Genomic DNA, 16,876 nt, shown 5'->3' with positions numbered 1-16,876 from the left:
CTAGCGGTGAGCAGCATTTTTGCATTATTGCTATACTTTGTTACATGTTCCTTTCCTGTTTATCTATTTGATGCTTGAACTTCATTTTTAATACCATATATGTGTTTAGTTGCTCATGAGAACTAAAAGAATAATTAATTATTTTCAGATGAGTCTGATCATCTAGCACCATGGTTAATTGAAATCTGGAGCCCTATGCTAAACTTGTTGCAACAGAACCTCAATATTTTACCTACACTTCTGTGTCGACTTGCCTCAGCAACTGCAGATATACAGTTAGAACAACACCAGCAGAGGGTTGCAGCACTTTGGATGAGAGAATTATTTGCAGCCTGTGCCAAGTCACAACTAGTCCTCAAAGTTGCATGTTCAGAATTTTCTTCGTGTGAAAAAAATGTACCAAAAGAACTGTGGAGTAAGGCTGAGAGACTTGTGGTTAAGAAACAACCTCATCTTGAACGCATAATTAGTTTAAGAATTTATGAATTACCTGATGCAACTTTGTCTGTTGATGATGTTAAAGAAATTCTTCTTTCGCCAAGCAGATGGACACATTTATTCTTACCAGAGTAAGAATTTTTCCCTTGCTTGATCTTTAATTCCTTCTTATGTCTTTCTTATGATTTTGGTGTACCTGACATGTTATTCGGCTGCATGCATGTTGATTAACTTCTCAACCAGAACCTTCCGTTAATTATTATTTCATGTTATTGACTATGATACAGCTGTTCACAAAGGTTATGGCATTAAAGATAATACATAATGAGCTACATTGTGACAGGAATACAACCAGTGGCTTCCAAAAACCACAATCATTCACCAAAGACTGGGGAACCATGCTGTTGTTGCAGTGAGTTAATGTATGTTGTGGCTGCATTCACACAAGTGTACCTTTAAGAGAAGTAGGGTAGATTAGTGGTTTGGCAGTATTGGGACATAATGTATGGGGGAAAGCACGAGTCATAGCTTGGACTTGTCTTTCTCATTGATATGACTTTCCTGGCTAGAGTATGGATGGAAGAGTGGTATAAAAATGAAACTGGCTATTTTGTAGGTTGTGTGGCTAATGGAATATCATTTTGGGGAAGGGGCATAAAGGGTTTTGGAGAAAATATTCTTTCTTGTAAGACATGATGCAAGATAGTAGTCCTGATGGATGTGATTCAGCTGTTGTTCATGTTGGTAATGTGGAATGAGAAGAGTGCTCCTTATGGATGGTTAATGGCCGTGATTGGAGTACATGCAGTAGGAAAGGATATGGCACAGAACATATTATGGACTAAGTTTGAACAGCACATGCTTGTGATGGCACTGAAAATTTCTTCAAGAATGTGGGAAGAAGAATTGCTCATCAATGCAGATTTTAAGTGTGGATTATAACAATGTATGGGAAACCTGTTTCAGATGGAAGGAGTGGCATTTATTAAAATGGGCAAATTGTTTGTGATTCCTTGGCTTAATATGGAGCCATCAGAGAGGTGGAGCTCAGCTTCAAAGAAATTGTCTTGCTGAGAAGAGTTTCAGCTAAAATATTTCACATATCACTTTGGGATTGGGAGGAAAGAGGACAGTGTATTTTGCAAAGACCACCATTCCTAAATATATTGTCACTATATCTGAATCAGGTAAGTAGTTCAGGATGTTGGGTGCGACAGTAGACGTTTCCTCCAGATAGTCTGTAAGTAGGGCGGCATATGGGTAATCAAAGAGGGTGCTGTGCCGGTTCGCATGATTCCTTCTTTTAAAGAGAGAGAATGTACGGATAAGGAAATAGTTGGTCTTGTACACAAGGAATGAGATGGTAGGATTTTTGTTCACTGCTTTTTAGGAAGGTACTTTTCTATATGTGTTTTGGGAAGCACAGAAAATGACTGTTAACAGAATAGCCATGGACCCTTCTTCATTACACATCGGTGTTTACTGCAGAGATAATGGCCATCATGTAAATTCTCCAGTTTATCATACAAGATCTGGATCGTATCTGACTTGTTTGGTAAATACTTTATGATTAAACGAGACCACTCACTACAGAGCACCCCCCCCCCCTCCCCCAAAACACACACACACACACACACACACACACACACACACACACACACACACACACACACACACTCAAGAGAGGATTTACTCCGTAATCTAGAAAGTTTTTGTGTATGATGGCTCAACACTACTGCTTTTTGGTCATTGATCTCCTTTATTCGTAAAGTATATATATTCTTCCAGAACGTTCCTGACTTGTTTAGTACAACATAAACTCTCACTACCCCAGCAGTAGGGAGGAACAATGGCATTCATATTACAGCACCAGTGGAATGGAACTTCAATACTTTTCACAGGATGTCATCATTCCAAGGCATCCAATAAAACCAGCATGTAGACCTCCTCAAAAAAGGGTGTGTAAACAGTAAATTCTCACTTATTGTAGATTTCATTATATTCAACCACTCCTCTGAACATAAAGTGAAGAGATATAGTACATGTGATATAAATCACACATTCATTTTGTGTGAGTGGTATGATTAGCAGGTAACTTACGGCTACAGACAAAAAGATTTGAAACACCAATTTCCCACTAATATCAAGCATCCTCATTTCCGTAAACAAAACCTTACAAAATCATTATGGAAGAAGTAGACTGCTACTCGAACAATAGAGGTGCATAGCAGATCCACAGAATGGAAAGACAGCTATACATATCAGCTGTCAGTCAAAAAGCCCCCTTCCATACTAGAAAAACACATATTAACAGGAGCACAACTTCGACACGTATGACCACTGTCATTGTCCACTGTGGCCGGACAGCAGACTGCAACTGTTTCTGAAGCAGACATCAGTCTGCTGTGGGTTGTGGGAGTAAGGAGGTGGCATGAGGTGGGGAGGAGGTGGTATGGTAGGGTAAGGGTGGGGGAATCTGTAGTGCTGTTTGTGGGAGTGTGCAGGGATGTAGGGATGTGGTGGGGCTGCTAGGTGTAGCTGAGCGGTTTAGGGGAAGGGGGGGGGGAGGGAAGGGTGGGAGTGGACAAGAAGAGGAGGAAAAGACACTAAGGTTGAGGCTAGGGGGAGCTAGGGGAACATAGAACGTACTGCAGAGAGTGTTTCCACGTGCACATTTCAGTAAAGCTAGTGTTGGTGGGAGGGACCATATGGCTTAGGCTGTTAAGCAGTCATTGAAGTGAAGTGCATTGTGTTGGTTCAGCAGCTGGCTGGCCCAGCTGTCTCTTGTGGATATACAGCTTGTTAGTTGTCATGTCCACATAGAAAGCAGCATAGTGGTTGCAGCTTAGTTTGTAGAGTATATGGCTGCTTTCACAGGTAGCCCTGCCTTTGATGGGATAGGAGATGCATGTGACCGGACTGGAGTAGGGAGTGGATGTATTGTACACATTGGAGACATCTGTTATGTCAAAAAATAATTCCAGTGAAATTCTTCTCAAAAGAGGTCATATGCATGTTTTAAGGAAGATAATATTACAAAACTTATAGATTGCTTCTTGCCATATAAAGGAGACATTGAGTTGCAACCAAGCACAATGAAAAGACTGCTACACTTTCTAGCTTTCGGCCAAAAGGCCTTATTGTGAAGTCAAAAACACACATGCATACACATTCACAGAAGTTCAACTTGGACACACATGTGACCGCACTCTATGGCCAGATGCAGTAAATGTCTCTCTCTCTCTCTCTCTCTCTCTCTCTCTCTCTCTCTCTCTGTCTGTGTGTGTGTGTGTGTGTGTGTGTGTCACTTTAGAAGAAGGCGTGTGCCTGTCTGTGACTCAACGTCTCCTTTATATGATGAGCAGCACTCCATGCATTTCATTATAATATTGTTCTTATTCCATCTTGGACTTTCCAGTTTTTGGTTTTAAGCAAGATAAACAGTTTTCAAGACATTCTATCTGGAAGATTAAAAGTCTTTTAGCCAGTGAATTTGGCATAATTTTCAACTTCGGTTTTATGTCAGTTAAATCTTTCTCCTCAACTACTTGCCTTTTATACTTGGAGAAACGTATTTGTAGTACATAAATGTTAGTACTAAAGTCTAAAGGCAAACAAAGGACAAGGAAAAAAGAAAACAGTGACATTGCTTTTAAAACTGACATTTACTGTTTCTAAACAATTTTGCTTTACAATTTTTTGTTCCGTGTTATGTACCTTAATGTTAATTTCTCATTCAAATTAAGAATTATTTTAGAATTAATAAACAATTATTATCTTTATAATACATTTAAAATCATCATATATGTGACAACTAAAATACCACAGTATCTGTTGAACGGATAAGCTGTTGTGTGTAAATGTTAACAGAAAACCATGATCCAGATCTTCTGTCAAATTCCTCTGAAGGATCTACAAAATTGTGTACTTCTTGAAAAACAGATTAAAAGTTGGTATCATGAGGGTGGCCTCTTTTTCAGACAGAGGAGTGGTTCAATACTAATTTAGCATAGCAATCTTAGTGATAACAGGCTACTGCAGCTACTAAACACTAAACACTGTGGATGTATTCAACAACCTTTTCACCAAAATCATGATGGTGTTTCTCTTCTTTCTCAAGCAATGTGTTTCAGAGCTAAAGAACAAACTTCAAACCTTTCACGATGTTTATGAAGTTTTTTTCCTCGCTGGCTCTAAGTCATTTTTCCAGTACATATGAAAGTCTTTTTTTGACATTGAATGGATGAGACAAAGATGTTCTTAAACTTCTATCATCTATTTGTGCAGCTCTCTGACTAATTAAATGTAAATGGACAGATAAAAAGATCTACTCACCAGGTGGTTGCAGGGGAACACACACTCAAAAGGATTTAACTTTCACAAGGTTTTGGAGCCAGTGGCTCCTTCTGGTGGAAGAGTTGAAGAGGAAGGAAGACGGGTGAAGTAAAAGGACTGGAGAGATTTACAGGAAGGGGTACAGTTTAGAAGTCACCTAGGTCAAGAGAGGCTTACTGGAGGGGATGAGAAGGAAAGGCTGATTAATTAGTTTTTTTACATTGCATTTCTTAATGTATTTTCTCATCAACATACCTTATGGTCTTCAATCACTCCAATGTTTTGTAGAACAGTATGGGCCTCGTACATCCATTCTTAGCTGATATGTATCAGTTTCCAGGTGTCTCATTTCAAAACAGATTTATCACAAGTAAAACAAGTGATAGGGTCCAGCATTAGTCTTCTCAGCCCACAGAAAAGAAAAGAAAGAAAGAAGAAACACTATAAACTGAACTGTTCCACACAGCTTTAATAAGTTCACAACATCAACTGAACTAAACTGGGAATGGGTTTGGAAAAAGATCAGCAACAGTGGTAGGGGAACAGTCACTGAATGGGAAGGAGAACTTTGCATTTTCATTGTTGGACACCTACGCCTGACTTCAATAATATTGAATGTACAAGAAATTTCATAAAGTTTAAAATACACACAATATTCCCATATACATGATGAAACTGAAATTCCTTCCTCAGCTGCAATCGGCATTGAAAAAAATTTAGTTGTGACAAGTGAAAATTTGTGCTGGTCTGGGACTTAAACCCGGTCTTCCTGCTTTACCTGAGCAGTCGCCTTTACCACTTTGGCTATGCGAGCATACTTCCCTTGAGACTCAAATTCCCAACTTGTCAGACACTGCAGATGCAGTGCCACCTACCAATTACCCTCACTGCTTGCAGCCCCGCATAGATTCCTGCAATAGTTCGGACAGGCTGCATCCCCACTAAATGATCATTCAATGAGCATATATTCATATGTCATGTCTGTTCTTTGATATGTCCTAACAAACCCGCACCACACATTATATTCCATATACTTAATTATTGTTTTCATATAAGTAACAGACTAAGCTGCAAAATCTGCAAAACTGTATCCTATTCCAACTCCCATATCTCCAACACTATATGTCTGACTTAAAATGTGCCCATGACCTTTCTTGTGTAGATTTTTGTAAGAAATATTTGTTGTAAATACTGTTGCCTTCTAAAAGTGAATGGTTTATGCAAAAAAAATTTAAAAAAGTAAAAGAAATTGAATTTTGGAGGAGGGGGATAAAGAGCGGATGCACCCTCCTTAAGGGGACAAATTTCCCTGTTTCTTACTACTAGACCCTAAACCCCATGAGTATTTTCTCTAAGTTTCAAAACTTAAAAATTTATTTCAACCATTTGCCTTTCTCTTTTTTCCCACATCTTGCCTTGTGTACAGGAATATTATGTGGTTTCAGTGGCTGGTGGAATACCACTGTGGAAGGGGTAGAAAGACTACTGGGTGGGATATTCCTAATTTCAAGGAATGATGAGAGATACTTGAAACTGTAGCAGAGGATGTGGTTCAGTTGCTCCAGCTCCTCTTGGTACTGAGTTATGAGAGGAGTGCTCCATTGTGGCCGGACAGGGGTGTGTGGGAAGTGGCAAGTGACTGAAGAGACAAAGCATGGGAGATCTGTTTCTGCGCAAGATTGGGAGTGTAATTTTGATCTATAAAGGTCTCAGTGAGGTCCTTGGTATATTTGGAGAGGGACTGCTCATCACTACAGATGCAACCACCACAGGTGGCTAGGCTGTGTGAAATGGGTGGCAGCTGTTGAAGTGGAGGTATTGCTGGAGGATGATAGGTTGGTATGGACTGAGGTACTTATGTTGCCATTCTAGCAGTGGAGGTCAATATCGAGGATGGTGGCTGCGTGGGATGAGGAAGACAAGGTGAAGTGAATGGGGGACAACATGTTGAGTTTCTGGATAGGGTGTCCTCACCCTTGGTCTGGATCACACAGATGTCATCAGTGAATGTGAACCACATGAGGGGTTTGGGAGTCTGGGTATTTAGGAAGGATTCCTCTAGAAGGCCCGTGAATAGGTTAAGACAGGGTGATGCCATGCGGGTGCCCACTGCTGTGCCACAGATTTATTTGTAGGTGACACCTCAAAGGAGAGGTAATTGTGGGTGAGCATGTAATTGGTCATGGTGAGGAGGATGTAAGTTTGGAGTCAGGCAGGCATTGGGAAAGGTAGTTTGGAGTGGCGAAATCACGGGCATTGAGAATGTTGTTGTGGCATTAGCAGTGATGAGCAGGGCACCGTGTGATGAAGGAACATGCTGATGTGTTGAAGAAAATTTTTGGTTTATTTTGTATAGGAGGGTAGGTTGTGAGTAATAATTGGTCTATGAGAGCAAAATTCTCTGTGGGGACACAGTAACTGGCCACAATGGAGCATCCTGGTTAGTTGGAATTATGGACTTTTGGGAGCATGTAGGAGGTGGGATGAGAGGTTCTGGGATGAGTGTAAGAATTTGAGAAGGGACTGGAGATCACGTTGGATTTCTGGAATGGGGTTGCTGGCAGGGTTTGTAGGTGGATGAATCTGATAGCAAGGCTTTTGCAGGAAAGATTCATGACTGTTTCTCAAGTCTATTTAATTCTGTATTCTGTATGATGATAGAAAGGAGTAAGTTTTTGGGGAAAGGTTTGTTGGCTAAGAGGGGCTGTGAGGGAAGTTTGCAGTCTCATGTAGAGGTGGTGGATAGTTATAGTCAAAGGTGGAAGTAGGAAGTGAACAGGATGGGGAGTTATTTGAAGTGTTGGTGTACATAACTGCTCCAGTTCCTGAAGGGCAAGAGTTTGTGTATGAGATGGGATGAAGGAATTTGAGATTGCAGAGCTGAAGAATTTTATGGCTGGGGAGGTGTTGCAAGGAGGTTTGAGGCATGATTTACATGGTTTTACAGGACTAGCTTGGTGAGAGTTACAGACTCACAGAATTTGAATAGAGGTGGTCATTGTGGAAGGAGGGGCTGCAGCCGGAGATCGATAATTTGATGGTTAGGCCATTTGGGAGATTCCATGAGCTGAGCAATAATGCAGGGATGGTATGTGGGACTGGATTCTGGCTAGGGATAGGAGAACTTTTCTGTAGTGGCGCAGATGGAAGGAGCAAGAATCAATAGTGGAGGATAAAAAATGCATAAAAATATGTGGGCTTTCACGAATTGTTACTTCCATGTGAAATACGCTAAACCGTACTAGGCACAAAGTATTAGGTTGGTCCAACCCAATTTCAGTTGGAAACATCCCTCCTCAAGATGCTATGTAATGTGATGACAATTTCCACCCTCTTTATCATCCAGAATGTCCCTGAACTGAGTGACCTTCATGTTGGCAACAAACTGTAGATTTCGTACTTATTGTTCTCTGTTTACAAAAGACTGCCAACTTTAGTGTGTTAAAAGTTATGTGTACCACAATTTTATGATGATTATCAATAGTAAGTCTCACATTAGAACATGAATATCTTTTTAGCTTAATGTGGTTTCATGGTCGAAACAGAGATAAACCTGTGCACATATTTGTGTGTGTCAGCACTCGGCCACTGCCTTATGATAAAGTAAATAAAACTTGTAACCCCAGTGTTGGTTAAAACACTGAAACTGGCAGTCTTCCTAAACAGAGAACAGTAGGCATGAAATCTACAGCTTGTATGTCCTATGCTTTCCTGAATTTTACACTTTTTTGGATCAGTCCACTGAAAGTGTAAAAAGGTTTTACTGTAGCAGCTTTTTTGTTTTCTCAGGATGTATCCTTGTCCTCTTAAATTGTTTTCATTTGTCTTTTTTCCCCCATTAGATTTCCTACAATTTTTATCCTTCATTTGCACTGATATTTGCTTTTAATTGGTTTCTAACAATCATACTATACGCATTTGTTGCTGTCGCTACTGTTGCTGCTGTTGTTGTTAGTGTTTTGTATTAATGCAATAAGCTTTTGTGTTAGACATTTTGAATGAAACCTGGCATATTAAAACCATGTGCTATGCAAGAACTTGGATACCAATCCTTGTCTTATGCTGGCCATGCACCTTGGTTAGGCAAAAGCTTGCTCATATAGATCGTCTGGGGTTTGCATCCTTGTCTGGCACATGCATTTAATCAGCCACAGTTTCTTCTACATCTACTTGGATACTCTGCAGATCATAAGCAAGTGCCTGGCAGTGTTCATCAAACCACCTTCGCAGTAATTTTCTGTTATTTCATTTTTGAACAGCACGTGGAAAAAACGAACAACTATATCTTTCCATGTGAGCTCAGATTTCTCATATTTTGTTATGATGGTCATTTCTCCCTATGTAGATAAGCAACAACAAAATATTTTAGCATTCAGAGAGGAAAGTTGGCAGTTGAAATTTCGTGTGAACATTCCACTGTCTTTGTTTTAATGCTGTCCACACCAAATCCTGTATCATGCTAGTGACACTCTCTCTCCCTATTTCTTGATAACACAAAATGTGCTGCTCTTCTTTGAACTTTCTAGATGTACTCTGATAGGTCTGTCTGGTAAGGATCCCTCACCATAAATCAGTGCTACAAAAGAGGACGGACAAGTGTAGTGTAGGCAGTCTCTTTAGCAGATCCATTGCATCCTCAAAGTATTCTGCCAGTAGAATGCAGTCTTTGATTCGCCTTCCCCACAACATCTTCTATATGTTCCCTCCAATTTAAGATGTTTGTAATTGTAAGTCCTAGGTATGTAGTTGAATTTGTGGCCTTTAGATTTGACTGAGTCATCGTGTAACCAAAGCACCTTTTAGCACTCATGTAGATGACCACACACTATTCATTATTTAAGGTCAATTGCCAATTTTCTCATAATACATATCTTTTTTTATACCCTTTTGAATTTGTTTTGATCTTCTAATGACTTTACTAGATGATAAATGACAGTTCCATTATAATCTTCATTTCACTGCAAATTGGAAGTTTCATGCTAGTATATTGAATTCAGTGCAACATCTGAGTAGTTTCCTTAGCAAACAGTTGTAATTTTATCTCTGTCTTTTATTTATGTTTGCATGTTATTTATATTATATGACTTTGTTGGCTAATTATGTGAAGGGCTAGGTAAACATTCTAACATGTTCAGTTCTAGATAGCACAATATATTTTACAACCTTTTGACATTCTTAGTATATAGTTATTTCAGTAGTTTACATCTTGGAGGCACTTTCATATGTATTATACAGATAGGCACAACAAAAAGACTGGCCCCAGCAGCCAGAGACTGCAGTTGCATGCACCCATTTGTGTGTGTGTGTGTGTGTGTGTGTGTGTGTGTGTGTGTTTCTCTGAGAAGGACTTCTTGGATGAAAGCTACTTGTTGACAGTCTTTTTGTTGCGCCTGTCTGCCGGCTCAGCACCTCCACTATATGGTGAGTAGCTACTATCCTTTTCATAAAACTCATTATTCCAACATGGACTTTTCCATTGTTCGTATTATTTATACAGATAGTCACAACATTCAGTGAAGTCACATGTGTTAGACAATCATTTTTTAAGCAGAGGTTACATGTGTAATCTGATAACAAATCTGTCATGCACTTTATTTTGAAAGTATCCATTACAGCTTTAGTCCATATTTGTGATATGTTTATAATCACAGAAAGAGCTGACATCCACAGGCTACATGCGTGAACTGGTTCAGTTGATCCAAATAGTAAGAAAGTTATTTATTTTTATTTATTTATCTTACAGCTCGAAACACGTATTTAACACGCATAGGCAATGTTATAATAATTGCATTTAGATTATTAATAATCAATATAAATAGATTACATGCTATTAAGTAAAAGATCATTTAAGTATATTTAACATAGCATTCCTGAGGTCAAATCATGCCAGCACCATACTGTATGGGCACTTCAATATAAGCCATTTTTAACTCATTTTTAAAAATTCTACCAGAAAGCTGTTTCTAGTTGTTTGGCAGAGAATTATAAAATATTGCTTCCTAATGAATGGGGTATTTGTTGTTAGATTCAATTGTCTGCTCACCATATGAAAGTCTGATTTGTGTCTTGTATTGTAATCATGGATTTCCATATTCCTATTTGTCACTTTTTGTCTTTTTTTACTAATAATATTGATTGAAATATATATACTGCATAGTTAGTCATAATATTAAACTTAATAAACAGGTTTTTCCATGAAGTTCTGGATCTTACTTTTGCCATAGTCCTTATTACTCTTTTCTGCAATTCAAATACCCTTCTTATATTGTATTGGCTACATCCACCCCACAATACAATTCCATAAGATAGATCGGGATACACCAACCCAAAATATGCTATTTTTATTGCTTCGATATCTAAATGTTGAACTAATCTCCTTAGTAAATACAGACTAGATGTTATTTTACCACAGACATGATCTATTTGCTGATTCCACGAAAGTCTGTCATCTATATATATCCCCAGAAATTTACATTTTGAACAGGTATTTTTCTGAATGTCCTCATTTACAACAGTATTTTTATTTGAGCCACTTGTCTTAAAATAAATTAAATTAGTTTTGTTAATATTGACCCTCAGGTTTTCTTTTTCAAAATTCTGTACCACTGAATTTAGGTCGTCATTACTACATGCCCAGCAAACCCCAGAGGTGTCATCAGCATACATAGTAATACGATGACTGGTGTCTAATACTTTTGGGAAATCATTCATGTAGCAAATAAATAAGAAGGGGCCCAAGATAGAGCCTTGTGGCACACCAAAATTTATATTTCTTATCTTTGATCTTCTTTTTTTGATTACCTCTCCATTATCATACACAACTTCTGTGCATTGTTGTCTATCTTTAAGGTAAGGTTCTATCTACAGAGAATTAAGCTGGTTGTTTTACTTGGAGAGAGTATTTAGATTGTAGTTGCAATTCCAGTAGCTACTTTTTACAACTAACGGTTTCACAAATGTGAGATTGGTAAAAGGACTTCAGTTGCACAAGGAGAATTTCCAACTGATAATGATGTGATGTGACTTCAGTCACATACAGCAGTGAAACATTGTGCCAGTGCTGTCTAATAGGATTGTTTTTCTTTGCCACTGAGCTACCAGTTTCAGTCCATTCATATTTTCACCTCTTAAATAATGTGACACTTTTGCAAGTGAATGTACACCAAGTGACACACTTTTCTGCTGACTTCTGTGCAATATGAGAGAATAATGCACTTTGAGGATCTATTTTAAGTGTTACACTGTTTGGTATTGTTGTTAATACCATATCATCTAAAAGTAGGAGCAATTAATAGTGCTTTCTCTTTTGGAATATGTTTTTCTGCCTTGCACATACATCCCTGCCTTCTGGTAACACATTACCTGCAGCTGATGATTACAAGCAGAATGTTGGTCTGATTTACCTAATTTTACTTCTTTTCTGAAAAAATCTTGAACTCCAAATGAGAGAGCTTGTTTTCCATTATAGCTATGCAATAAGATTAATGGAAATCTTACTTCAGAGAGAAATGGTATGGCAAGCACACTATCCAAAATAACTTGGTTCGGATACAGAAGTTGCTGTCTGATGTTAAATAAGTATATGTTTGTTTTTAGTTTCATTTTGGGTACAATTAATTCATATTGAGAGACAGTTAGGTTGATCACAGACCACAAAGAAGCATACCCTCATTTTAGATTTCTGTAACATGGAAATATTGGTGTAGAACAGTTTAAAATCTGTTTTGTAACATTTTAACTAAAAAGCATGGTATACCCAATACGATTTGGTTCAAGAATAAGGCCCTCACCGATGTTCACTCTGCTTTTTGCAGTTTTGAGAGTTTTAAAGTAGATAGAGATTTATTTGGATTAGCTACATCATGTGTTTAGTATTATTCGTTGTTGTTATTGTTGTTGTTGTCTTCAGTCCTGAGACTGGTTTGACGCAGCTCTCCAGGCTACTCTATCCTGTGCAAGCTTCATCATCTCCCAGTACCTACTGCAACCTACATCCTTCGGAATCTGCTTAGTGTATTCATATCTTGGTCTCCCTCTATGATTTTTACCCTCCACGCTGCCCTCCAATACTAAATTGGTGATCCCTTGATGCCTCAGAACATGTCCTATCAACCGATCCCTTCTTCTAGTCAAGTTGTGCCAGAAATTCCACTTCTCCCCAATTCTCTTAAATACCTCCTCATTAGTTATGTGATCTACCCATCTAATCTACACCATTCTTCTATAGCACCACATTTCAAAGGCTTCTATTCTCTTCTTGTCTAAACTATTTATCGTCCGTGTTTCACTTCCATATATGGCTACCCTCCATACAAATACTTTCAGAAACGCTTTCCTTGCCATTGCCAGTCTACATTTTGTATCCTCTCTACTTCGACCGTCATCAGTCATTTTGCTCCCCAAATAGCAAAACTCCTTTACTACTTGAAGTGTCTCATTTCCTAATTAATTCCCTCAGCATCACCCGACTTAATTCGACTACATTCCATTATCCTCGTTTTGCTTTTGTTGATGTTCATCTTAGATCCTCCTTTCAAGACACTATCCATTCTGTCCAACTGCTCTTCCAAGTCCTTTGCTGTCTCTGACAGAATTACAACGAACCTCAAAGTTTTTATTCCTTCTCCATGTATTTCAATACCTACTCTGAATTTTTCTTTTGTTTCCTTTACTGCTTGCTCAATATACAGATCGAATAACATCGGGGAGAGCCTACAACCCTGTCTCACTCCCTTCCCAATCACTGCTTCCCTTTCATACCCCTAGACTCTTACAACTGCCGTCTGGATTCTGTACAAATTGTAAACAGCCTTTTGGTCCCTGTATTTTACCCCTGCCACCTTCAGAATTTGAAAGAGAGTATTAAAGTCAACATTGTCAAAAGCTTTCTGTAAGTCTACAAATACTAGAAATGTAGGTTTGCCTTTCCTTAATCTATCTTCTAAAATAAGTCGTAGGGTCAGTATTGCCTTACGTGTTCCGATATTTCTGCGGAATCCAAACTAATCTTCCCCGAGGTGGGCTTCTACTAGTTTTCCCATTCGTCTGTAAAGAACTTGCATTAGTATTTTGCAGCCGTGACTTATTAAACTGATAGTTCAGTAATTTTCACATCTGTCAGCACCTGCTTTCTTTGGGATTGGAATTATTATATTCTTCTTGAATTCTGAGGGTATTTCGCCTGTCTCATACATCTTGCTCACCAGATGGTAGAGTTTTGTCAGAACTATCTCTCCCAAGGCTGTCAGTAGTTCTAATGGAATGTTGTCTACTCCCGGTGCCTTGTTTAGACTCGGGTCCTTCAGTGCTCTGTCAAACCCTTCACGCAATATCGTATCTCCCATTTCATCTTCATCTACATCCTCTTCCATTTCCATAATATTGTCCTCAAGTACATCGCCCTTCTATAGACCCTCTATGTACTCCTTCCACCTTTCTGCTTTCCCTTCTTTGCTTAGAACTGGGTTTCCATCTGAGCTCTTGATATTCATACAAGTGGTTCTCTTTTCTCCAAAGGTCTCTTTAATTTTCCTGTAGGCAGCATCTATCTTACCTTTAGTGAGATAAGCCTCTGAATCCTTACATTTGTCCTCTAGCCATCCCCGCTTAGCCATTTTGCACTTCCTGTCGATCTCCTTTTTGACACGTTTGTATACATTTTTGCCTGCTTCATTTAATGCATTTTTATATTTTCTCCTTTCATCAATTAAATTCAATATTTCTTATGTTACCCAAGGATTTCTACTAGCTCTCATCTTTTTACCTACTTGATCCTGTGCTGCCTTCACTATTTCATCCCTCAAAGCTACCCATTCTTCTTCTACTGTATTTCTTTCCCACATTCCTGTCAGTCGTTCCCTAATACTCTCCCTGAAGCTCTCTACAACCTCTAGTTCTTTCAGTTTAACCAGGTCCCCACTTTTTTGCAGTTTCTTCAGTTTTAATCTACGGTTCATAACCAATAGATTGTGGTCAGAGTCCACATCTGCCCCTGCAAATGTCTTACAATTTAAAATCTGGTTCCTAAATCTCTGTCTTACCATTAAATAATCTATCTGAAACCTGTCAGTATCTCCAGTCTTCTTCCATGTATACAACCTTCTTTTATGATTCTTGAACCAACTGTTAGCTATGATTAAGTTGTGCTCTGTGCAAAATTCTACTAGGCGGCTTCCTCTTTAATTTCTTACCCCCAATCCATATACACCTACTATGTTTCCTTCTCTCCCTTTTCCTACTCTCGAATTCCAGTCACCCATGACAATTAAATTTTCATCTCCCTTCACTACCTGAATAATTTCTTTTATCTCATCATAGATTTCATCAATTTCTTCGTCATCTGCAGAGCTAATTGTCATATAAACTTGACTACTGTAGTAGGTGTGGGCTTCATGTCTATCTTGGCCACAATAATGCATTCACTATGCTGTTTGTAGTAGCTTACCCGCACTCCTATTTTTTTTATTCATTATTAAACCTACTCCAGCATTACCCCTATTTGTTTTTGTATTTATAACCCTGTATTCAGCTGACCAAGAGTCTTGTTTCTCCTGCCACCGAACTTCACTAATTCCCACTATATCTAACTTTAACCTATCCATTTCCCTTTTTAAATTTTCTAACCTACCTGCCCGATGAAGGGATCTGACATTCCACGCTCTTATCCATAGAACGCCTGTTTTCTTTCTCCTGATAACGACATCCTCTTGAGTAGTCCCCGCCCGGAGATCCGAATGGGGGACTATTTTACATCCGGAATATTTTACCCAAGAAGAGGCTATCATCATTTAACCATACAGTAAAGCTGCATGCCCTTGGGAAAAATTACGGCTGTAGTTTCCCCCTTGCTTTCAGCTGTTCACAGTACCAGCACAGCAAGGCCGTTTTGGTTAGTGTTACAAGGCCAGATCAATCATCCAGACTGTTGCCCCTGCAACTACTGAAAAGGCTGCTGCCGCTCTCCAGGAACCACATGTTTGTCTGGCCTCTCAACAGATACCCCTCCATTGTGGTTGCACCTACAGTGCGGCTATCTGTATCGCTGAAGCACGCGAGCCTCCCCACCAAAGGCAAGACCTGTGGTTCATGGGGGTAGGAAGTATTATTCAAGGTTTATGAAATACATAAACAACAAAACTATCCTAGAATAATATTAATCTCCATTTCTTGCACTTGCATAATGGACAGCAGTGGCAAATGGAATTCCAGAAAAATTGCAAACCAGTTACAGCAGTCAGTGATGCTTTGGAGGGACGAAGGGGGTGTATTGTAATATACTTTGCCCCTTTGTATAATTTCCTCACTCTTTAAAAGCTATGTCATATAAATATCAAAACAGACAGCCAGAGTTAATAATTAAAAGGATGTTTTGTCAAACTGACTGCTAGGCAATGGCAGTCCTCTGTCACTTCAAAAGTTGAAAGTATTTTCTGCATTGATACACAACATTTTGGCATTGTCAAGGATGATGTGTATTAGCATAAGAAAGAGCGCAGCGTAGCGTGTAGATGGATAGCATAAGGTAAGACTGGGGATGGATGAGATCTGGAGGGAGCCTATACTATTCAGTGACTAGTAAATTTACATATAGATCTAAAAATGAAACACTCTAGCCAATCACTTCTTGATATACACCAATCTCCAATATTCACAGAATGCTGGAACTGGTCAGTTTGCCGCAAAGAGTGAGAGAGAGCTTGATATCACTCGTTTGTATATATACTCAAGATTTGAATGTTTATGATGTGGATCCAGAGGAAGATACTGATGATGAGCAAGTGCATACTGTGGCAGACCTAGCGTCCTGTATACCAGAGGCAGTAACAGAGGAAATGACAGACTTTGTAAGCAATGAAGTTGTAGAAGAACATAGCACGGATACCACATCTGCAACATGGAGTAGAAGTTGTGGTAAGTTCCTTTGTAAATGTGATTGAAACACACTTGATCAAATATGATAATAAAGTTTCTCTGATAGATTCCTAGGAATTTAATCTGAATGTAGAGTTTGATGATAACTGCACTGGTCAGTCAGTAACATAGTTTTGTCAGCCAGAGGTGTGATTCAAAAAGAATATGTGCATCATAATTCTGAGTAATGATA

General features: G+C 38.9%; 1 protein-coding gene across 1 annotated transcript in view; it reads left to right on the top strand.

Annotated features, from left to right (window-relative positions):
- The window catches only part of LOC126185936 (uncharacterized), a 112,411-nt gene that overhangs the window by 88,843 nt on the left and 6,692 nt on the right, over positions 1 to 16,876 (top strand). Inside the window, exons 7-8 of the mRNA XM_049928169.1 lie at positions 149 to 569; positions 16,427 to 16,683. Of these exons, the coding sequence (XP_049784126.1) occupies positions 149 to 569; positions 16,427 to 16,683 (678 nt within the window). The remainder of the gene's footprint in view (positions 1 to 148; positions 570 to 16,426; positions 16,684 to 16,876) is intronic.

Source organism: Schistocerca cancellata, chromosome 1, assembly GCF_023864275.1.
Source record: "Schistocerca cancellata isolate TAMUIC-IGC-003103 chromosome 1, iqSchCanc2.1, whole genome shotgun sequence".
Lineage (NCBI taxonomy): Eukaryota > Metazoa > Arthropoda > Insecta > Orthoptera > Acrididae > Schistocerca > Schistocerca cancellata.
Note: the sequence above shows the minus strand (reverse complement) of the source record. Positions and strands in the feature narration are given on the sequence as shown.